Genomic DNA, 25425 nt, shown 5'->3' with positions numbered 1-25425 from the left:
CCTGGGAGATTGGTGTGGGCCTGTATATGGCCTATAAAACATGAATGTTAACACATTTGAATTGTCTTTTGTAAAGTATGGAACAAATTGAATAACTCTGGTGATGGTGTATACCCAAAAGTTGAAGTTTCAATATTTTTTGTAACTCCAACTGCATATAAACTATCAGAATAAATATTAATCAGCTCATTTGCAAAATGACTTCAAGCACAAATGAGAGCTTGAAGTTCTGCTTGTTGTGCAGAAGTATATGAGGTTTGTATTACCTCTGTGTGAACATGGCTATAAAAACCTGCTTTACCTGAGCTGGAGCCATCAGTGGATATCAGTGCTCCATCTATTGGTTGTGCCTGCATAATTTTTGGAAAAATAAATGTAGTTACTAAGGCAAATTGAATAATTTTTATCATGAGGATAATGACCTTCTATCTGACCAGGGAAATTAGCGCTATTTGCCAAGTATTGGAAGTTTGGAAAAGCCAATCATTCTGTTGAGTAGAAAAATGGGATGATTACAATACTAGGTTCTGATCCAACCAGCTATAAAACTCGCATTCTGCCTTTAATAACCAACCAAGCAACAAAATCATGAAAAGGAGTCAATGACTTTTGAGGAGAATGAGCTAAGTGGAGCCATTCAATAACTCCCAATGATTGCCATATTGTTCCTGTGGGAAATATTAATAAATATATAGGCTCCTGTGGGTTAATTCTGGTAGCTGAGCATTTTTAATAGCAAATTCAACCTTTCTTAAAGCCGTTCTTGCTTCTGCTGTTAGCTGATGAGAAGTTGGAGAAGGATTCCCCTGTAAGATCTGAAACAAGGGACTCAAATCTGCAGTAGTGGGCTGGGGATGTGGCTCAAGCGGTAGCGCGCTCGCCTGGCATGCGTGCGGCCCGGGTTCGATCCTCAGCACCACATACAAACAAAGATGTTGTATCCGCCGATAACTAAAAAATAAATATTAAAATTCAAAAAAAAAAAATCTGCAGTAGTTAGTTTTAAAGATGGTCTTATTCAATTAATAGCACTCAATAATTTCTGAAAATCATTAAGGGTATGCAATCCTTTGACCTTTATTTGTAAGTTTTGAGGACAAATTGTGCATCCTTATATTATGAAGGTATCAAAAGGGAGATGGTTTTTGCAGCTTTGGGGGCACTATGCACAAACCCATTGTAGTAATTGAGCAAAGACTTTCAAAAGTACAGCTGGACTAGCATGAGCTAAAAGTACATCATCCATAAAGTGAATAAAATATGCATCAGGGAATTTCTCCCTCACAGGTGTGATTGCCTGTTCCACAAAATTTTGACAAAGAGTTGGACTATAACACATACCCTGAGTAACACCTTCCAGCAATATCTCTTAACTGGTTCTTTAAAATTTATTGCTGGGACACAAAAATCAAATTTTTTACAGTCATCTGGATGCAAAGGTATAGTGAAAAAAACAATCCTTTAAATATATCACCATTAGATGATAATCCCAAGGAATAACTGTAGGAGAAGGAAGCTCTGGTTGTAAGGCTCCCATGAGCTTGATAACACGATTCATTGCCCTGGGATCTTGCAACAAGATTTTTCTTAATTACAAAAATGGGTGAATTCCAGGCACTGAGAGTAGGTTCTATATGGCCAGCCTGAAGTTGTTCCTGGACCAACACACTGACTATTTTAAGTTTCTCCCCTGTTAAGGGCCACTGACAAACCCAAATTGGCTCTTCTGAAAGCCAATTAATCTTTTCTTCTGTTTTTTGGGCCAGGAAGAAGGTCAGTGCCCCTGCCAAAAATTCTGACTGGGTGAATAAATTAGTCTTTGCTGGGGAGACTGGGTTATATATAGGTAAACACCCTTCTTTTGAATTCCCTTCAAATTCCTAGGAGAAATAAATTTTTGATTAAGTCCCTGAGGTGACACAGTGGAATTTGGAGCTATTAATAACAAACTCAGGCTGCTTAGAATATCTCCACCCCATAAATTTACTGGCAAAGAGTCTAGGATACAAGACTTAAAAATTCCAGAGTTACCACCTTTATTCTCCCATCGAAGATATTGAGCACTCTGTGCAGTTTGAGAAATCTGACCAATCCCTTCAAAGCTGGCAGGTGCAATGTGTAAAGGCCACTTATTTGGCCAGTACCTGCTAGAAATTACTGGCCTGTCCGCTCGGTTGTCAAGCACAACTTTGAAATTTTTATGGTTGATTTTAAGATCCAATAGAGGGCGCTCCTGTCTAACCAATTGAGCCCAATATTCCAGGTCCTGGGACCCAGAAGTCAGGATTTTACCCAGCCCATTGGCAGAGATACAAGGCAAGAATATTAATTGTGCTAACTCATCTTTTGGAGAAAGATGAGTAATGCAATCTGTTTGAACTGTGATCTTAATCTCTCCTTCAAAATTTGAATCAATAACACCTGGCAATACTTGGATTCCTCTTTGAGTTAAATTGCTTCCTCCCAAAACTAGGCTTATGGTATTTGGTGGTAGTGGCCCATGAATCCTGGTAGGGACAGGTTGTGGGCCCATTTCAGGATTTAAAATTAGTTCCAGGGCTGGTCATAGTCGAAAGCTCTCGGCCCCTGGGGCAGAAACATCCCCGAAGAATAGTAATGCCGGGCCAGCTGGGCTAGGCTTGATGATGTCTGACTGTGAGTCTGCAGCAACTCTTCCAGTGTAAACTATAAGTCCCCGACTGTTTGGCGGGCCAGGCAGGCCCCACCTGCAGTTTCCTGGCAGTGGTGAAACAAAGTGAAACTACAAATGGCAGCAGGCCACTCTGCCAAGCCTGTGGAGCCTCCCATGCCATATGGTCACCTTTCCAATGGTGCTGGCGCGAACCAGGTGGTGTTTCTACCTGGTGACGCAGCGACCGCAGTCCCTAGCCATGCACCCTGTTTTACCACAGTTAAAACACTACCTTTAAAAATGGTGCCTCCTAGGCTGAGGCTGTAACACTTGCTTTAAAGACACAGTGATAGTCAAACCTTGCAATTGCATTAGACCTGTGTCAGAGCAAAGGCGAATAAATTCAGCAACAGTTCTTTTTTTCCCAATGGGGTCAGATGATTTCCTGACAAACTTCATTGGCATTTTCAAAAGCAATTGTTTGACCAAAACCTCTGAAGCATTTGAGTCACCAATGGTCCTATTAGCCACCTGGTAAAGGCGTGCCACAAAAATACAAGAATTTTTCCTCTGGTTTCTGCCGAATCTGACTAAAGTCCAAATTTTTTTCACCTTTATTTGGTAGTTCTCTCCAGGCTCTTCTAGAACACGTATTAATTTGATCATAAATCAGCAAATCATAATTTATTTGCTGTTCTAAATCTGCAAATGGTCCGGATCCAGTTAACATCACTAAAGGAGCTTCAAAAACCATGCCTGTGACTCCTTTCAGCTTGTTGATTGCATCAATCTGTCCAGTTCAATCTCCATAATAAAAAATCACTTCCAGACAGACACACTTTGGCTAGCGTAACCCAGTCATGAGGTGTTAGTGGCTCACTACAGATTGACTCAATTAAACTCTGAACAAATGGTAACTTAGGATCATAAGTACAGCAAGCGTTTTTCAGCTCCTTCAGAGTTTTAAAAGGAACCACAGTGTGAACTTGAACATGCTGATTTTGCTAGTTAACCTGCTCCAAAACTTTTTGAAAAAGTTGAAAACCTGTAACATCTTCCCCTTCTCCCAGTGGGGCTCGGAGGCCTCACTGGAGCAATGAGAGCCTGGCCACAGCCATGCTGGAGAGACTAAATCTCGTTCTCCTGGAGGGGAGTGGCTGTATCCAAATGGGAGAAGCTCGGCCTCCCAACCACAACCATTTCTAGCTCACTTTCTCCATCGGACTGAGAATCCTCCAAATCCTGCAGCTCTACTTCTCCGGGATTTCCCTGCGGAGCCTCCCATGCCATAGGGTCACCTTTCCCTGTGCAGTCTCCTCCCTTCCATCTTGGATTTCTCTTCCTTGAAACTCCATCTGGGCTGGTCTCCTCTCTACCACACACCCCTACCAACTAGTTTCGTGAATCTTTCTCTTGACCCTGATCTGCTGTAATTTTGAAGAGTCTTACATCTTGTTCAGAGGCTTTCTGTCTGAGTTTTACAGCTAAAGACTGGGCATGACTTGACTCCACCCTTAGTCCAGCTACAAGCAGAGAAAATTGGCTTGAAACTGCTCTAGGCTGTCTGGCTTGTTCTAGGCTCCTAAGTGCGTTTTGCAGCCCTTCCAATAATTCCTCAGAGGACCACTGATCCTCCTCTCGTTCAGCGAAAAGACACATTTCTAAGGCAGTCCAGACTTTCTGAATATTCTCTATTGTACTTCTAGGTAGTTTAGCAGAGAGGCAACCTTTAAACAGCTTTCTACCTAGCTTCTCCCAAGTATGCAAATTAGGTGAGTCTTCCTCACAAAACCACTGACAAACATTGTTGACTATTTTTAGAAACTGAGCAAGCTGGATTCTTTTGATCTGTTTTTCTCCATGATTAATTAAAGTCTCCAAGATCATTAAGCAGATTTCTTTCTCTGAAGACAATGAATTGCCCGTGTTTTGATAAGCATCCCTTATTCTTCTACTGCAATCGGTTTTCTTCACCATCCAATCTAACTTACTCTGTATTTCTAAAGCATGCTCAAACCAAGTCAAACTGCCAAACTAGTGTCCCTCCCTTGGGCACCAACTGCTGCCCCCGTCCAATGTGGGCAGTTGTACTGAAGACACTTGTGTGAATTTGGGGTGACACAAAATACCACACAGACACAGAATACCTTTTATAAGCTTCAGGATGACTTTCCCAGCTCCCAGACTCAGATTACCACAAGGGGAGCAAGAGCAAGTCACAAGAAGCTAAAGAGAGAAAAGGAGCACGTTCAGAAGTGGGCTTTTATTTGGGGGGATGCCGTTTCTTAGAACATTCTATCTGAAAAAGGCAGAAGGGATAGAATTACAAAGGAACAGCTGAGTGTAAGTTAACCCCAGTGGGTGATGCCTACTCCTGGAAATACACCTCGTTATCTGAGCTGGGTTAATGCCCAAGTTACTGCGACCTGGCACTACTGTGCCAGACTGAATGCAATAATTGTTTAGAACCCCATGCATCAGGACTTAAAGGTATGTTCAATTCAGGGCAGCTTCCCACATTATCTCTTTTTGGGGGGTTGCTAAGAATTGCTTTGTGGCCTAATATATGGTCTATTTTAGAGAAGGATCCATATGCTGCTGAGAAGAAAGTGTATTCACTCATTGAGGGATGAAATATTTTATATATGTCTGCTTCATCTGAATTATTCATTGTATTTTTAGTTCTATAATTTTCTTTTTTTTTTAATTTTTTTTTGTTGTTGTCAATGGACCTTTATTTTATTTATTTATATGCAGTGCTGAGAATCGAATCCAGTGCCTCACACATGGGAGGCAAGCACTCTACCACTGAGCCACAACCCCAGCCCTAGTTCTATAATTTGTAAATAAATTTTCCATTGTTTGGGGCATAAATATTTATTATTGTTATGTCTTGTTGATGTATAATTCCCTTAAGCAGTATGAAAAGTCCTTCTTTGTCCTTTCTTATTAACTTTGGCTTGAAGTCTGCTTTATGTGATATGAGAATAGAAACCCCTGTTTGTTTATGAGATACATTTGAATTATATGTTTTTTCCCATCCTTTTATCTTCACTCTGTGGATATCTTTGCCTGTGAGGTGAATCTCTTGGAGTCAGCATATTATTGGGTCTTGTTTTCTAATCCAATGTGCTAGTCTTTTGATTGATGAGTTTAGGCCATTTATATACAATGTTATTATTGAGAAATGATTTTTATTGCCTTTCATTTTTATTTATTTCAGGTTTTTTATTTGAATTAGTTTCTCCTTTGATTGACTATTTTTCTAGTGCAGTTTCTACCTTTGCTGGTTTTCAGTTTTAGTTTTCATTTCTTCTTCATGAAATATTTTATTGAGTATGTTTTGTAGTGAAGGCTTTATAGTTGTGAATTCTTTTAACTCTTGTTTATCTTGGAAAGTTTTTATTTCATCATCAATTTTGAATCTTAATTTTGCTGGACATAGTATTCTCTACTGGCATCCATTTTCTTTCAGGGCTTGGTATATATTATTTCAAGACCTTCTAGTTTTGAGGATCTGGGTTGAAAAATCATTTGAGATCCAGATTGGTTTACCTATAAATATTACCTGCCATTTTTCTCTGGAAGCCATTAAAATTCTATCCTTATTCTGTGTTAGGCATTTTCATAATAATGTGCCTTCATGTGGGTCTGTTGCAATTTTGTATATTTCGGGTCCTATAAGACTCCTGTATTTGGTTTTCCATTTCACTCTTTAGGTTTGGAAATTTTCCTGATATTATTTTATTAAAAAGATTGTGCATTCCTTTCATTTGTATCTCCATGCCTTCATCTGATAAACCTTAAATTTGTTTGGTCTTTTCAGATTACCTCATATTTCTTTTTTTTTTAATTCTTTAATTGATTTTTTAAAAGTAAATGACACAGAATGCATTACAATTCTTATTACACACATACAGAACAATTTTTAATGTCTGGTTTATATAAAATATGTTCACACCAATTTCTGTCTTCATACATGTACTTTGGATAATGATGTCGTTCACATTCCACCATTCTTGGTAACCCCCTTCCTCTCCCTTCCCCTCCCACATCTCTGCCCTATCTAGAGTTCATCTATTCCTCCCATGCTCCCCATTCCTACCCCACTATGAATCAGAGAAAACATTCAGCATTTTTTGTGGGGGGGCGGGAATTGGCTAACTTCACTTAGCATTCTCTTCTCCAACACCATCAATTTACCTGCAAATGCCATAATTTTATACTCTTTTACTGCTGAGTAATATTCCATTGTGTATATATGCCTCATTTTTTTATCTATTCATCTACTGAAGGGCATCTAAGTTGGTTCCACAGTTTAGATATTGTGAATTGTGCTGCGATAAACATTGATGTGGCTGTGTCCTGTAATATGTTGTTTTTAAGTCCTTTGAGTATAGACCGTGGAGAGGGATAGCTGGGTCAAATGGTTGTTCCATTCCCATATTTCCAAGGAATCTCCATACTGCTTTTCATATTGGCTGCACCAATTTGCAGTCCCACCAGCAATGTATGAGTGTTTCTTTTTTCCCATATCCTCTTCAATACTTATTGTTGTTTGTCTTCATAATAGCTGCCATTCTAACTGGAGTGAGATGATATCTTAAGAGCAGTTTTAGTTTGCATTTCTCTAATTGCTAGAGATGATGGGCATTTTTCCATATATTTGTTGATTGATTGTATATTTTCTTCTGAGAAGTGTCTGTTCAGGTCCTTGGCCCACTTATGGATTGGGTTATTTGTTTTTTGATGCTTAGCTTTTTGAGTTCTTTATATACCCTAGAGATTAGTCCTCTCTCTGATGTGTGTGTGGTAAAAATTTGCTCCCAAGATGTAGGCTCTCTCTTCACCTCACAGTTTCTTTTACTGAGAAGAAACTTTTTAGTTTTAATCCATCCCACTTATTGATTCTTGGTTTAAATTCTTACACTATAAGACTCTTATTAAGGACGTTGGGGCCTAATCCCACATGATGAAGATTAGGGCCTACTTTTTCTTCTAGTAGACACAGTCTCTGGTTTAATTCCTAGGTCCTTGATCCACTTTGAGTTGAACTTTGTGGATGGTGAGAGATAGGGGTTTAATTTCATTTTGTTGCATATGGATTTCCAGTTTTCCCAGCACCATTTGTTAAAGAGGCTATCTTTTCTCCAGTACATGTTTTTTGCACCTTGTCTAATATAATTGTAATTCTGTGGGTTAGTCTCTGTGTTCTCTATTCTGTATCATTGGTCTTCCAGTCTTTTTTAGGCAAACACAGAAAAAAAAAACACAGAAAAGAAAAAAGGAGGAAAGAAAAAAAGATCTTCAATGAAAAGTTAACAAATTATTTCCATTGGAGTTCAAAAGTTCTCAGTTTCCCTTCAGGTGGGGTCATCTGGAATGTGATGCTTGCTCTACCCTCAGAGTGGCATTGCTAGAGGGAGAGAGGTAATCCTTGGGTGGAACTCCTGGAGATGGGGTTTAGGCTTAGGAGGGCTCCAGGCTGATTTAAAATCTCCTGGTCAATTGCTGAAAGCCAACTGGCCAGGAGATTTTAAATCAGTGCACCTTCAGGGCCCAGCAATGGGCCCAGTCCATCCTGGAAGACTGCACCCCAGAGTTCTCCTCTGGGTTCCCTCATGTGGTGGAGCCACCAATTCTTAGTCCACTATGTCACCTGAAGATCCCATGTTTTCTGGTCTCAGGTTCAAATTCAATCTGTCCCACCCCTACCCTTTCAAATTCCTGGCCAGATGCATCTCTCCCATGCAGTCCTGCAAGCAGCCAGAATAGAGGGGGAAGGGGAAAGCCAGGTGGGTTTCCTGAACATGTTGTCCCTTGTATAAACCTCTCTCCACAATTGATTTTCTCCTGGTCACTTAGACACACCCTATGTCGTGCAGTGTGGTTTTGCCAGACCTGTGTTTTGGGCCAAACTAGGGTTTGCCAGGAATCAGCTCCCTCAGCTGCCAACTCCCTGCCACAGCTGCAAAATCATTCCTTCCTTTGTCCTCCACATGCAGCTGGGAGAGATGGGGTTTCTTTCCTGCACAAGGATGTTGTAAATTGTGCCTTTCAGCTTAGTCAGGCAGTGTCTTTGATCTTTTAACTCTGTCCCCACAGGCATCAGACACCCTAAAATTTTGGGTTCTTTTAATTCCCTTATCCCTCCATGAGCAAAGTGGAGGGACCACTCTGACTGGTGCCTCTAGCTGCAGCAGTAGCTAGGGCAAAGGGTTTTTCTTATTTTATTATATCCAACTGCCTGAGTCTCCAATATGCTTTGAATGTTCATTATTAAATTTCAGTAAAGTATGCTCCCCCCCATTTTTTTGTTCATCCACCTTGTTGAGAAGCTGCTTATCTGCTTTCTTGCTTTCATGCCATGGACCAGCCAGAAAAGCAACCTTCTCTATTCCACCATTTTAAAAATTCCCCCAGCACTATCTTTAATGCAATTTATTCTGATAAGCTCCTTTTGGTACTGAGGATTGAACCCAGGGTGCTTTTACCACTGAGCTACATCCCCAGTCCTTTTTATTTGGTTGGTTGGTTTTTTGAGACAGGGTCCTGCACAGTTGCTGAGGTCTCAGTAAATGGCTGTCATCAAACTTGAGATCCTCCTGCCTCAGCCTCCTAAATCACTGGGATTACAGGCATGCACATGCCCTGTTATTGATAGGGAATCTTAAGAGCTGGTGGAAAGTAGCATTTGGCCCAGGAGATGGTTTGAAGAGAAAAAATAGATAATGTAAATGTACAGAAGGTAAAAATAGGATTCTCAGATTTTCTATACAGTTCTTTTTTTGGGGGGGTGGCTACTGAGGATTGAATTCAGGGGCACTCGACCCATCTCTATTTTGTATTTCATTTAGAGACAAGGACTCACTGAGTTGCTTAGTGCCTTGCTTTTTGCTGAGGCTGGCTTTGAACTCATGATCCTCCTACCTCAGTCTCTCAAGCCACTGGGATTATAGGCATGCCCAGCTTCTGCACAGTTTTTAGCTTATCTTGTCTGCAATTTAGTACTGATAATATTAACATGACAGTATTATACTAAGTACATGATAAAATACATTTAAAAATCCTTAATGGTACTGATTAGGTCAGTTTATATAACTGTTCAACCAAATTATTAGAATTTCCCTAGTGGTGAACTTACCTTGGAAACTATCAAATACATCTATATTTAAATAAACCAATTATTGACTCTAAATTGAGGATTCTCTTTTTTGAGAGAGAGAGAGAGAGAGAGAGAGAGAGAGAATTTTTTAATATTTATTTTTTAGTTTTTGGCAGACACAACATCTTTATTTGTATGGGGTGCTGAGGATTGAACCTGGGCCGCATGCATGCCAGGCGAGTGTGCTACTGCTTGAGCCACATCCCCAGTCCCTCTAAATTGAGGATTATCTATGTACAGTTTAATTATGTGCCCATAAACACTTTTTAAACTTACTAATTATTTGATATGTACAAAAACATCATGCAATCCTCTGCTAGAATTTGGTTTGGAATGCCAATCTCATGCTTAACCTTAATTTGATGCAATTTAAACATACCAGGAGACTTAAGATATTTTATACCATATTATTTGTTGGAGAGAAATGACATTAAATACTAATACTTTAGTTCAGCAATGGATAAGACAGTGTAAATTCCAACCGGAATTTTTTGTTGGTTTGTTAATCGCGAAAGGGTGAAATGAGACCTTAATGTAATTATAAGTGTTGACAAAAAAAAAAAAAAACTAAAAAGAATGTAATTTAAAATTAAATAAATTAAAATGAAAAACAAAAGGGCAAAAAATTTAAACATTTTTCCAAACAAGTCAAATGCCCTACAAAAAATGCCCTACAAGAATATGAAAATATGGTGGGCTGAGGATATAGCTCAGTTGGTAGAGTGCTTATCTTGCATGCACAAGGCCCTGGGTTCAATTCCCAGCACCAAAAAAAAAAAAAAAAAATGTTCCTCATCACTAATCATTAGGAAGATTCATATCAAAACCACAATGAGATTAGCTGAGGCCCACAAATATACTTCTTTTGTGTCTAATTAAGTGCCCACGCAATTATGCACCCACCAGTTGAGAGATATACTTACCAGGGGGTTATCGTTTGAATATAAGTAGTCCCCAAAAAAATCCTTTCTCAATGCAGGAGAGGAAGTGATTAGATTATGTGAACCATAACCTAATCAGTAGATTAGTCAACTTGATTGCTTAATAATTTGGATGGATTACTAGGTGGTAACATAGGCAGGTGAGGCAAGGCTGGAGGAAGTGGGTCAATGAGGGCATGACTTGGGGGTTAGATATTTTGTCCCTGACTCCTCCCACTCTGTCTGCTTCCTGGCTACCATGAGGTAAGCAGCTCTCCTCTGCCATGCCCTTCTGCCCTTCTGGGCCCAGAGCTATAGAGTCAGCCAACTGTGGACTGAACCTCTGAAACTGTGAACTCAAAATTACCTTTTCTTCCTCTAAATTATTCTCATCAAGTATTTTGTTTAGAGCAATAAAAAAGTGACAAACATACACAATTATTTGTGTTGATTCCCAAACTTGTTTATGTCAGCTATATTTGTTATATAATTTTTTAAAATACCAAGTAATTAATGAAATATAAGTGTGAAAAGATAGTTACTGTTTCTATGAAAATCAGTTTAACGCTTTGCAATCAGTGATGCCAAGTTGTTAACACACACACACACACACACACACCAAGAAACCTTTTGGAGGACTATATGGAGAAAGCAGAGACAAGTGTGGATGAGGATATGGAGAAATTGGAAATCTTGTGTACTGTTGAGGGGAGCACACAATGATGCAGCAGCTATAGAAAACAGCACAGCAGTTCCTCAAAAAAAAAATCATAATAGGATTACCATATGATCCAACAGCAATTCCACTTCTGGGTATCTATCCAAAGGAATTGAAAGTGGGATTTTTTTTTTTTTTTTTTTTTTTTTGGTACTGAGGATTGAACCTGGGGCCTTGCCCATTCTGGCAAGTGCTCTATCACTGAGTTACATCCCTAGCCCTTCTTTATTTTATTTTGAGACAGAATCTTGCTAAGTTGTCCAGGCTGGCTTGGAACTTGTGATACTCCTGCTTCATCCTTGTCAAGTAGCTGGGATTACAGACATGCACCACCATGCCCAACCAAAAGCAGGAACTTGAAGCAATATTGGTATAGCCATGTTCATAGTAGCACTATTCAAATAGGAAAAAAGTGGAAGTAACACAAATATCAATTGACAAATGAATAGCTAAATAATAAGTGGTGTATGCATTCAGAGGAATATTATGCATCCTTAAAAGGGAAAATCATGCTACAACATGGATGAACCTTGAAGACATTACAGTAAGTGAAGCAAGAAGTCAATTTGGATGATTCTACTCTCATGAGTGATCTAGATTAGTCAAATTCAGGGACAAAATAGAATGGTGGAGCCTGGTACGCCTGTAATCCCAGAGGCTTGGAAGGCTGAGGCAGGAAGATCAGGAGTTCAAAGCCAGCCTCAGCAAAAGCAAGGCACTAAGCAACTCAGTTAGACCCTGTCTTTAAATAAAATATGGAATAGGGCTGGGGATATGGCGAAGTGTTCGAGTGCCCCTGAGTTCAATCCTTAGTATGCCCCACCAAAAAAATAAAATAAAATAAAATAAATAGTGGTTGCAAGGGACTGGAAGGATGAGGAATTGTTGTTTAATGGGTACAAAGTTTCAGTTTTATAAAACCCAGAAAAGTTCTGGAAATGAATGGTGGTAATGATTACACAATGTGATTGAACTTAAGTCGCTGAACTGTACATTTTAAAACATAATTCTTAAAATAAATCTTAGAAAACAGTACCCCCAAAAAGAGCAAAGGATGATGCAAAACTCCAAGGGGCCACAAGGAGCACTATTTACATAGTCTCCCTAGCATTGATCCGCTTGGGTGTCTCCCACCTGTGCAGACAATGCTAATCCATCACTGGTCCTGTTCATTCAACACCCAGGCTCTGCAAAGGGTGATTCACTTGTAACCAGACTACCCCTGCTGATTCCCCAAAGCTGATTTGTGAGTTGCCTACAGTATCTGCCATCATCAAGCTCCAACGATGACCTCCTGGAAATATGTCAAATAAAAAGACAGCTGGGAACGCAGATAGAGCAGACCTGATCATTCTTTTAATGGAAGGGGTATGTGTTGTTGCACCTTACAAGCCTGTGAACCCAGAGAGATTTCAAGTTGAATATTCAATTGGTTTTCTTTGAGAGCATAGTCTCCCTGAATAAAACCACGGGTATGACAACTATGCCAACGCCAATAAACCTGGATGATGCGGACAGCATTTAGCAATCGACAGTATCGTGTGCGGATGCGCCACATTCGGACCCACGCCTGCAGCGTGACGACTGCCCACTCTTTCCGCGCATAGAAATCCAGCGCATTACGCCGCCTATTTTCCATGAGCTTCACCCGTATCTGCCTCCACCATAATTGGATGGTCCACGCCCTGAGGGAAGCATGTAGCAGTGTGCGTCGCACCAACGTGCCTCGCCACCAGGCCTGGATGAACACAGCCGCAGTATCCTCTGTGCTTATGATGACCTTCTCATCCGCGGCGTCGTCGTCGGAGCCTGGCAAGAGAACGCAGAGAATGTTTAGGACACTTGGGAAACTCAGGGTGTGCCAGGAGCATGCATGTGTATCAACAATGGCCACTTCCTTAAGATTTCAGGAGCACTGGGCATGGCCACAGCTAGACCCAAGAGACCAGGTAGGTGTCCTGTTTCTGCTAGTTTCTGGCTGATGGACATGGAAGCATCACATTGACCTCTGAGTCTAAATGTCACTGTTTGTAAAATTGGGGTATGCCTGCTCTAGCTATTTCACGCAGTTTTCCTCATTTAGTTGGCCAGTCTAGAGCAAGAATATCATGATTTAGAGGTAAAAGAGCTTCATTTCATCTGGACAGGACAGCTTATCTGGAATCCATGACCTTCTTTTCAGATCCTTCCCACCTGCCTTTGCTTGCCCTGCACCCTGCCTCTGACAACCACGATGGTCTCCAACAATGATATTTTAATAGAGGGAATAGGATAGACTCCCTCACTGTAGCTAGACCCCCAGAGTTCTGGCCTATGGGCAAATTAGCCATTGAGCTGTTTAACCACAAACTGTTGTGTCCCCTCTGCCTCACCAGAGTAGTCAAAGATTCCTCCACCTCACCATGTTATTGACAGGTTCAACATGTATTAACATATACATGGGTGCAAACAAACATTCATCCACACTAACACATTTTAAAACCTGGCTTCCCACACCTTGGCCCTTGCATTCCTAAACATAGCCTCACGACAGCTCCCAATTCTATGTGGTCTGGGTTTACACTCCTTGCCACCACTCCCTGCTTCTTATCTCAGCCAGACCCAACTCTCTCTGCTTAAGGGTGAAATGGAGAAAAGAATAAGAGGAGGAGGAGACAATCTCTGTTCATCCCAGCTCTGTGTACAGAGCCATTTACCCTAGTTTGCCTGGGATGGCCTGGGTTTACGCCTGGTGTCTTGGCATAATGATGATAAGTGCCCCTCTCAGTGAAACATCTCTTTGGACAATAAATAACATTGCCATGGTCTTTGAGTCATGCCACTGGACTTCGAAGGTCAGAGATGTCCACAGCAAAACCTTGACCTAGCTACCTTAGATGTTGAGGACCTAGGGAGGCAGTGAACATGGTATAGAGGTGGCGGGGTAGTGAGTGAGGACATGTGTGGAGTTGATTCCCTCTTCTCTCCTCTGCTTCCTCAAGTTCTGTTCTATCAATGTGATTTCATCATCATCATCTTCGATGATAATTTAAAATGGGTTGCTGTGTTTATACACTGGAGTTCAGGGGGGAAACACAGGATAAGGTAAAAGGTGCTCTCCTATCACCAGGTGCCAAATCAACCACAACCCCAACTTCTGCGCCTTTCCCAGGACTCCAGACACGAAGAGGGATACCCTCTCAAAGAAACTACAGGAAACTTACCCTGCCCTCTCAGAAAGTTTGGATGAATCCATCTGTTAAAAATCAATGAATGGTTAGCAATGATGGTGGAATGTGATGGACATCATTATCCAAAGTACATGTATGAAGACATGAATTAGTGTGAACATACTTTATATACAGAGATATGAAAAATTGTGTTTCTATATGTGTAATAAGAATTGTGATACATTCTGTTGATATGAATTTAAAAAAATAAAAGCAATTTAAAAAATAAAAGTATTATATGATAAACCCAGACTAATTCCCTCTTAAGATTGGGAGCCATCTCACCACAAAGGCATGAAAAGCTAATTTCGGCTTTATTATAAATTACTGCGATTTTTAAACTTGTTTGGAATGCCTGGCTTTCCTTGACCAGATAACAACCTTCTCTAAAATTTAGTGATGCCTCATAAACCTTGGCCTTCTCTGGCCAGATAACAACCCTCTCTGAGGCTCTAATGACCTTCATAAATACAACCTTCATAAATTCTGATGTTGGAGCTAGCAAAACTATAAACTAGCTTTTGTGATATGCTCATCAGATTTTTGTTATCTGTAAGTTCTCAAACCCCCCTTGGTGTAACTTTCTGAACTATAAAGCTGTGCTCCTGGAAAGCTGCAGGGCTGCTTTTATTCCCACGGTTTTTGTTGAGAGAGGCAGCCCAGCCGGTCGAAATTATAAGCTTGCTTTAATTTGATTCAATTGGAGTCGATGGTATTTTCTTTGTATGGTTGGTCTAACATTATATTATAAAAAAAAATCAATGAATGTGCTGGATGTGATGGTGCACACCTGTAATCGCAGTGGCTTGGGAGGCGGAGGCAGGAGGATCATGAGTTCAACTCCAACCTCAGCAAAAAGCAAGGCGCTAAGCAACTCAGTGAGATCCTGTCTCTAAATAAAATACAAAATAGGGTGCTGTGGTTCAGTGGTTGAGTGCCCCTGAGTTCAATCCTCAGTACTCCCCCAGCCCCCACCAAAAAAACAATTAATGTCCCTAACCAAGGGATGGATGGTCAAACCCCCACAGGTCTGTACTCTACAAAATTACCCATAGTTGTGGGCTAGATGTTTCCATCACCCTCCGGTCTGCCCTCCAGCCAAAGCTCCAGTGAAAGAGTGGGGGTGGCGGGAGTAGAGAAAAGGTTGTGTTTATGGTGATGTCATAAGGGCACCTATGATGCAGGCACGAGCATGGCTTCCAACAGTTGAGCCCTTCTAAGGGAAGCCTAGAAGACCTGTCCTTTTCTGCCAAAAACCTACAAAAATAACACCCCAAGCCAGATGGAGCGGCACTTGCCTATAATCCCATCAACTTGGGAGTCTGAGGCAGTGGGATGGCAAGTTTGAGGCCAGCTCAGGCAAAATAGTAATACCCTGCCTTAAAATAAAATTTGAAAAAGGCTGGCAATGTCATAAGGTCATGGGTTCAATTCCCAGTACCTAAAAAATTAAAAATAAAAACATTTCAAATAGTGATTGACACAAAAGCATATGATGATGCTCATTATCACCTGGCTGATGTTCATTATCACCTGGCTGATGTTCATTAAATGGGTTTCAGTTGATTGAAACAGTGGTATACTAAAAAACAATTAGAATGAGTTTGTTCTCTAGATAGCAATATAGAAGGGTGCACACAAGATCTAGTAATTAGTAAATCAAGATGAAGAAAAAGATGATTACCAAGAAGAGTGAAGCAGATGGCATCAATATGCCAGACCTTAAACTATACTACAGAGCTATAGTAACAAAAACAGCATGGTATTGGCACCAAATGGTACATGTAGACCAATGGTACAGAATATAGAACACAGAGAAAAACCCACATAAGTACAGTTATATTAGACAAAGGCACCAAAACATGTATTGGAGAAAAGATAGTCTCTTCAACAAATGGTGCTGGGAAAACTAGAAATCCATATGCAACAAAATAAAAGTAAACCCCTATCTCTCACCATTCACAAAACTCAACACAAAGTGAATCAAGACCTAGGAATTAAACAGAGACACTGTGTCTATTAGAAGAAAAAGTAGGCCCAAATCTCTATCATGTCAGATTAGGCCCTAACTTCCTTAATAAAACTCCTACAGCACAAGAATTAAAATCAAGAATCAATAAGTGGAATGGATTCAAACTAAAAAGTTTCTTTTCAGCAAAAGAAACAATATGTGAGGTGAATAGAGAGCCTACATTTTGGAAGCAAATTTTTGCCACACACACATCAGATAGAGCACTAATCTCTAGTTATAAAGAACTCAAAAATCTTAACACTGAAAAAAAAAATAACCCAATCAGTAAATTGGCCAAGGACCTGAACAGACACTTCTCAGAAGAGGATATACAATCAATAAATAAATATATGAAAAATATTCAACATCTCTAGCAATTAGAGAAATGCAAATCAAAACTACTCTAAGATTTCATCTCACTCCAGTCAGAATGGCAGCTGTTATGAAGACAAACAACAATAAGTGTTGGTAAAGATGTGGGGAAAAGGCACACTCATATGTTGCTGTGGGGACTGCAAATTGGTGCAACCAATATGAAAAGCAGTATGGAGATTCTTTGGAAAACTGGGAGTGGAACCACTATTTGATCCAGCTATCCCACTCCTTGGTTTATACCCAAAGGACTTAAAAATAGCACACTACAGGATCATAGCCACATCGATGTACAATTCACAATAGCTAAACTGTGGATCCAACTGAGATGCCCTTCAGTAGATGAATGGATAAAGAAAATGTGGTGTATATACACAATAGAATATTACTCAGCCTTAAAAGAGAATAAAATCATGGCATTTGCAGGTAAATGGATGGAGTTGGAGAATATAATGCTAAGTCAAGTAAGCTAATCCCAAAACCAAATGCCGAAAGTCTTCTCTGATATAAGTATGCTGATTCATAATGGGAATGGCAGGCAGGAAGCATGGAAGGAATAGACAAACTTTAGATAGGGCAAAAGGGAGGCTGGGGAGGTGAGGGAGCATGGGGTAGGAAAGACAGTGGAATGAGATGGACATCATTACCCTAACTACATGTATGAAAACACGAATGGTATGACTCTACTTTGTATGCAGAGACATGAAAAAATGTGTTTTATTTGTGTAATATGAATTGAAAAGCATTCTGCTGTCATATATAACAAATTAGAATTTAAAAAATTTTAATTAAAAAAAAAAGAAAAAGATGGCCCAAATATAAGCGCTTATTTATATACAAATGGGTTCAAGTGCTTTTCTGTCTTTCACTGTCTTGGAGGGCATCAAGGTCACAAATGGATGGATGACCAGTAGCTCAACAGACCCACCTTTACCCAACCTCTAAAGACCCACCTGGACGTTATTTCCCCTCAAAGTCACAGTCCAAGGGGTCACTGAGACATGCATTTGGAATGTATAGGGTGCCTAAGGGAAAAGCCTGTGTGGATCTATAAGGAGAAAGCAGGGAAGGAAAGGAGGCCATTTGAGGCTAGGGAGCATGTTGGTGTGAAGTTAGTGGGGTGAGTGGGTGAGGAAGACAGAGGATGGGGGAAATAGTGGGGACAAAATGTGTGGGACAGGGAAGTTTATGGAAGCATACATTTGAAGATGAAAGTGTTGGCTAGACCCTGTGAGACCTGCATAAGTTTAGAGCCTTCATCTGTCTGGCTTCAGAGGCAAGGCCCTCATCACCAGAATCCACTGTCCATGGTGTTAGACCAGGATGCAAGAAAAGACCACTGACTCCAATTTAAATCAAATTAAAGCAAGCTTATTATTTCGACCGGCCAGGCTGCCTCTCCCTCCCAAAACGGCAGGAACAAGACAGCAACCCCAGGTTTCCTGCAGCCCAGCTTTATAGCCCAGAAAGTTACACAAAGGGGGGTTACAGATAACAGAACTCTGACAAGCATCACACTAATGGTAGTTTACATTTTTTTTGCTGGCCCCAACATCAGAATTTATGAGGACCATTAGAGACTCAGAGAGGGTCGTTGTCTGGCCAGGGAAGGCCAATATTTATGAGGTGTCACTAAAGTTTCAGAGAGGGCTGCTATCTGGTCAGAGAGCCAGGCATGGGTGAGTTCAAGGCACAGGCAGGCATTCCAAACAGGTTCAGAATTTGCAGTAATTTATAGTAACGCCAAAATTATCTTTTCATGGCTTTGTGGCGAAATGGCTCCCAATTTTAAGAAAAGATCAGGTTGGGTCTATCAATGGGAATAACAATGGAGTGACATTAGTCCCACTTTACAGCTGAGGAAAAAAGAGAGAAGGAGACTAGGGTTCCACAATCCCCCCAAAAAACTTTCACTGCCCCCACCCCTATACTTTTCACTACCTCCCAGTAGTGCCATGTTGGGGAGTACACCTTTGTGTTAGGCCTTCAGGGGACATTCCAGATCCAAACTGTAGTGGTCACATTCTTAGGTACTGGGAATTAGGACTTCAGTATATCTTTTTGTGGGGACATAAGTCAACCCCCTCTAACCACAAGTCAATCACTGGCTATAGTATTCCCCTGAGGAGAAGACACAACTGGTCAACTCTTTTCCTTGTGGCCAAAGGCAATTCTCAGGAAGACAAAGCAGTGACCCAAGAGCAGCCAGTATTCCCAACACGTGTGGGATGCATCACCCACTATTCAGCAAGGATCCACTACATCCACATATCTTCTGTGACCCATCCCTTTATGCCACTCAGATCTACCTGCTTCCTGTAGTAAGTTTTCACCACTTCAAAATAGCTTCTTCAAGATTCCAGAGAGACATCTTATATCAGAGAGACACACTGAAGTCTCCACTACTACAGTTGACCTTGGGGCCATTACTTACACTCCTTTCTCCCCCACCCCCATCATCTACCACCCTTTCTAGATTTCCTTCATCTTTGGCTAGCATCTCTGACAGAGAGAGAGCATTAAAGCTATGACTATGACCTGTTCACATCAGCCTCCTTTTGCCAGGAAATGTGCTAGTACTAAAAGGAGTTACCATATTAGCAGGAATAATAACCCTGATTATTGGGATGGGGTGGGCTATACTATGGGGGCAGATAATACCCTTTGAGTGAGTCACTGGACGATCTCTTGGTGCCTTACCCTCAATTGTAATGGTAGATGAACCCATACGGTAGTCATGGCCTAAGAAGCGCAACCAGAGAATGAGATTCCCCAGGGATAAGGGTCTAGATCATCATACCCCACTGTATATCTGAAATAAATCCCCATTCATGGTTGTGTGAGAGAGATACTTTCGGATATGTGGCAAAGTTGGATCTGATGATAATTTGTTGTTTGTTTTGTTTTGCTTTGTTTGCTTCTACTTTCATGAGGCACATTGGTCCATAATTTTCTATTGTAACACTATATTCATCTGGTCTTGGTATCAGATATGCCACCATGCTCAGCTTAAATTCAGTTTTTTTAATGGATGTAGTATAACTCAGGTTATTTGTTTCATCTTGGACAAGTGTTTGGTAGTTTTTGGTTTTCGAGGAATTCATGCATTTCATCAAATCAATGGCTGTATGGTTGTTCATCATACTCCCTTACTAAGCTTAGCAGGTACCATATGAAGCTATGAGGATGAAATGACCCAGCAGAATTGCTCCAACCAGAGTTCAATTCCCAGGTCTCTGTTCACCTGGATCAGTCACTGTAATTGGCATATAGAAGGGCTTTGACCTCAGACAAGGCAGGCTCTCTGCCACCCAAGTGACCCCTGAAGGAGCTGACAGTTACAAACCAAACTGTGAATTAATAAAGAAGTTTCTACATGAGGTGGGAGGGAAAGGGAGAGAAAAGGGAAATTGCATGGAAATGGAGGGAGACCCTCATTGCTATACAAAATTACATATAAGAGGTTGTGAGGGAAATGGGAAAATAAACAAGGAGAGAAATGAATTACAGTAGATGGGGTAGAGAGAGAAGATGGGAGGGGAGTGGAGGGGGGATAGTAGAGGATAGGAAAGGTAGCAGAATACAACAATTACTAATAGGGCATTATGTAAAATTGTGGATGTGTAACCGATGTGATTCTGCAATCTGTATTTGGGGTAAAAATGGGATTTCGTAACCTACTTGAATCTAATGTATGAAATATGATATGTCAAGAGCTTTGTAATGTTTTGAACAACCAATAAAAAAAAAAAGAAACTGGATTGTTTGGGGGCTGGGGTTGTGGCTCAGTGGTAGAGCACTTGTCTAGCACATGTGAGGCCCTGGATTTGATCCTCAGCACCACATAAAAATCAATAAATAAAATAAAGTTTAAAAAAATGGAAAAAATAAAATAAAATAAAGAAGTCTCTAAATTAATAAAAATGCCTTCTATTCTGCTATTGTGCTTGAATGGCATTTGAGATAGCACATCACTCGATGCTTAAATATGTTTTCTTTCAGAGCATGAGGGTGTTGCTTCACTCTCTCCTTGGACCCCATGTTGCTGCTGAGAGCAGACATCAATCTGAACTTATTCCCTACTTGGTAATTTGTTGCTTTCTCTCCTCTTTAACTTTTGGAGTGTTTTATATTCCTCAGTAATGACACTGTGCTGCAACCTCTGTGGCTCTCCATCTGTTTTCTTTCACCTTTTGAGGGCAAGTGAGTTCCTATAAGCTCTGGGAGTCATTCACGCTGTAATGTTGCTGCCATTCATTTCTGTACTTTCTTTCTCAGGAACACACAATCAACCATGACAGAAACTTCTGGATCACTGCTTATTTTCTCTAACCTTTTCATTTCTCTGCCCTGTTGTGCTGCAATCCAGGATTATTCTTCATGCCAAACATTGCACTCACTAATCTGCACTTTAGATGTCCTTTTTGCTACTCATCCCATCTGTTAATTTTGACAAGCATTTTTCCTAAGGTCCATAAATAATGGTTTGCTTTTTTCATACTTAAGATGTTTTCCTCTGTCCATTGAGCATATTAAATTCACTCTTTAAACCTTTCTTGGCCATTGTGTTTCCGCTTATGAGGTTTAGGGATGGTTTTTTTCATGCTGTTGCTTTCCAAAGTTTGATGGTTCTTGTTTGGGTGTCCCTCTTTGTGTTTTGACTTCCCCACAGCTGGTTGATAATTGCCATGTCCCTGACTCTGAGGATTACAAGGGAGGTTTGGGGCAGGCTCATGGTGATATATCAGTCTCCTGGTTAAGGTTACCACATGACACCAGGCCCTGCCACTCCTCCTCAGCACACACACAAGAGAGGGCCACCTGGACACAAGCCCTCTCTTTCCAGCTGCCTGGTTCCCTGGAGAGTTTGTTAGTACATTTCGACCAGCCCCTGTAGCAACCAAAGCCAGCTGTTTGGACAGCCTCTGTAGCCACTTTTTCCTTTTTGCCCAAGACCTTTTTTAGAACTTATTTTCTTTCAGTCTTTTTTCACATATGCCTTCTTTTAAAGATTTCACATAATTTCTATCTACTGATTATCCCTTCCTATGTAGGTACAATTAGAGATTTTGGAATTAATATATTATTTTTCTGTTGTTCCTATGAATTCATAGAAGGAAAGGAAGTCCTGAACCTGTGCTTATACATTTGGATCCATTTTCTCTTGGATGTTTTCTGAGTTTTCTATGTGGTTATGTTTCCTTCAGGTTTGGGATGAAAACCTAAACAAATTTTAGCCAGTGACTGAGAATTTTCTTCTGCAGATGGTTTGTCTCTGATTTTTTTTTTCAGTTGTTAATGGACCTTTATTTCATTTAGTTATATGTGGTGCTGAGAATCAAACCCAGTGCCTCACACATGCTAGGCAAGCACTCTACCACTGAGCCACAACCCCAGCCCTGTCTCTGCTTTTTAATTAGAATTTTAGTTTTCTCTTGTCCTTTCTTTCTTCCTTCCTTCCTTCCTTCCTTCCTTCCTTCCTTTCCCTCCCTCCCTCTTTCTTTCTTTCTTTCTTTCTTTTTTTCTTTCTTTCTTTCTTTCTTTCTTTCTTTCTTTCATCTTTCTTTCTACATTTCAATGTAAATGTACCTGGAGAGGAGAGAACAGCCATGGCACAGAGCCAGTGAGGATGCCAAGAAGGGTGCCCAAGGCATTGGTGTGAGAGGGAGAGAACCTGGAAGAAAGAGGAGTCCACACAGGGGTCCAAGGTCATATCAATAATGTGTATCATATCCCATGGAATGAGGAAGGCAGCCTTGTCTCATAGTTAAGTCAGAACTTGAGCACTATACAGAGAATTGATACATAGAGGGTGTCCTGACATTTCCTGACAGCTCTAGATGGGCGAGAGGGGCATTTCCACAGAGTAGCAGAACAATGAGGGGACAGAACCACATGAAGAGAACAATCGTCCACTGAGGTATCAGAACCCAAGCAAGGTAGAGAAAGTGTTTGTACAGGAAAGAGATCAGCAGAAACCATGGAAAATTAGCTAACTGTAAGGAAGATCAAATAAGAAAATTAAGAGAGGTGCAGTGGCACATGCCTGTAACCCCAGCAATTGGGGAGGTCGAGGTAGGAGGATTGCAAGTATGAGGCCAGCCTGGGCAACTCAGCAAGACCCTATCTCAAAATAAAAAAATAGAAAGGGCTGAGGATGGATGTAACTCTGTAGTAAAGCACCCCCTGAGTTCAATTCCCCATATATATATATATAGGCAAGGAGGGAAGAATATGGAAAGGAGAAAACTAGAATGAACTCAGTGAGTTTAGATTGGGATTGAAGGTCTCAAAGTGAACTCACAGATTCCAACATAGAAAGATATAGAAATAAACAGTGATGTGAGTATTGTTTGTGAGTATATGCAAACATATACTCCCCAGCCCTGCCCACTGAGAGGGTCTGGGAGCAGGGGGTGGATCACCTGTAAGAGTTTTGTGGATCATTCCAGCCCACCCCAGAATTTACTTTTTCCATGTCCACCAGCATTTAAAGTCTATGTCTGTTTTGTGGATGATGCTGATTTTTTTTTAGCTTTATTGAGTTTTAATTGACATGTTAAAAATATATAAATACAGGGGCTGGGTTGTGACTTTGGGCTGGGTTGTGGCTCAGTGCGCTCACCTAGCATGTGCAGGACCCTGGGTTCGAGCCTCAGCACCACATAAAAATAAATAAAGATGGGGCTGGGGATGTGGCTCAAGCAGTAGCGCACTCGCCTGGCACGCATGCGGCCCGGGTTCGATCCTCAGCACCACATACAAACAAAGATGTTGTGTCCACCGAGAACTAAAAAATAAATATTAAAAAATTCAAAAAAAAAATAAAATAAATAAAGATATTGTGTCCAACTACACCTAAAAAATAAATTAAAATATATATATATATACACACAATCATATTTAAGGTGTACAACCTTCATGTTTTAAAGAACAGCAGAACAATGAGGTATCACAGTATTTGACATTTATCCTAAAAGGAGGGGGTCATTAGCCCTGCTTCACAACTCATGAAACTGAGACTTAGAGAAAGGAATCAATTTGTCTATAGCCACATGGCAGTGACAGACAGAGCCAGGGTCCTGACCTAGATCAGAGAGTGACAGAAATCCTTCAGAGAGAGAGTGAGAGACCCAGGCACTGAGGCACAAGAACAGAAAACAAAGAGTTAATACCTAAGTACAAGACAGAGAGAGTTGGAGCCTGAGACCCCAGGCATTGTCTCAGAACCTCTGTGAGCTACAAGATCGGGTCACCAGGGAAGAGTCAATAGAGCAGGGCTGGATATAAAGCTCTGAAGGAAAGGACTCTTCTTTGAAGCAAACAACTCAGACCTCAGACTCCTCCCTCTCTGCAGGGACCTGTGAGATAGCAGTATCCAGGCAAGAAGAGGGGCAGACTGGCTTTAACCTCTTAATTGGCCTTTTATTACCAACTAGCCCCATTTCCGCTCCCAAGTAGCAGCATGTCACAGGAAGGGACTTTCAGTTCTACCTGGATCATCCTGTACAGAGACAAGACAAAGCTAAGGCTTCCTCAGCTCCAGGGTCTGTGATAGCTTGAGGTGTGACACTCACCTTAGGGTAGGGCTGGCAGTAGAATGCCATCTTCCCCGTCCCCGTGCTGTGAGACCTCTCACACTGGCCATGGGTGGAGGAAAATGAATCCTAGCCTCCATCTGGGCTGAAGGGTAAGGGACACATGATGTTTAAGGTGGGAATGAGAATTTGAGGGGTTGGGGGTATAGCTCAGTTGTTGAAGTGCTTATCTTACACGCACAAGGCTCTAGGTTGAATCCCCAGCACCACCAAAAAATGAGAGAGAGAGAGAGAGAGAGAGAGAGAGAGAGAGAATTTGATTGGGCTCTCTAACAGCTTCCTGTTTGGGTCTCAGATTCTTACAAGCTGTCCTCAGGGATACAACCCCAGTTGTGCAGGGAGACAAGATTATGGGCTTGTGGTGGGTGGGCTCTTCTTAATCATGGTGATAAGGAACAAGTCCTGAGCAACTAGGCCCAGCTGGGTGAAATTCCTGGCAAATGTACTGCCATTGCTATGACCTCCACCCTGAATTTCTACTTTACACAATTTTGGAGAGAGTGTGCCACTTCCCTAGACCAAACATGAGTGATGCCCCCTGGGGTTTGTCAGCCTTATTAATCTGTAAGCCTTATTAATCTGTCTTGTACTTAGGTATTAACTCTTTCCTACCTATGGGAGTCATTGCTAATCAATTATAGTCTGCTCAGTCTAGACAAGGAGCTTAAACCCTTCTTTACACAGAGCTTCAGATAACCCCTCAATTCTTTAGCACTAACATACTTGATGTCAAGTATCTCTCATCATCTACCATGTCCTTCCGCAGTTTGTCAAACAAAGGAAGTATTTGGAAGATCACT

At 41.0% G+C, this 25425-nt stretch overlaps 1 protein-coding gene across 1 annotated transcript; it reads right to left on the bottom strand.

The window, feature by feature from the left end:
* Nucleotides 1–12783: 12783 nt before the first annotated feature.
* LOC143407954 (IQ domain-containing protein F5-like) lies at nt 12784–15697 on the bottom strand. The gene is made up of 2 exons (XM_077110352.1): nt 15694–15697; nt 12784–13244 (listed from the first exon to the last, which is right to left on the bottom strand). Exons 1-2 carry the CDS (start codon nt 15695–15697, stop codon nt 12784–12786), a joined length of 465 nt encoding a protein of 154 aa, XP_076966467.1.
* Between the last annotated feature and the right edge of the window lie 9728 nt (nt 15698–25425).

Source organism: Callospermophilus lateralis, chromosome 10, assembly GCF_048772815.1.
Source record: "Callospermophilus lateralis isolate mCalLat2 chromosome 10, mCalLat2.hap1, whole genome shotgun sequence".
Taxonomy (NCBI): Eukaryota; Metazoa; Chordata; class Mammalia; order Rodentia; family Sciuridae; genus Callospermophilus; species Callospermophilus lateralis.
Note: the sequence above shows the minus strand (reverse complement) of the source record. Positions and strands in the feature narration are given on the sequence as shown.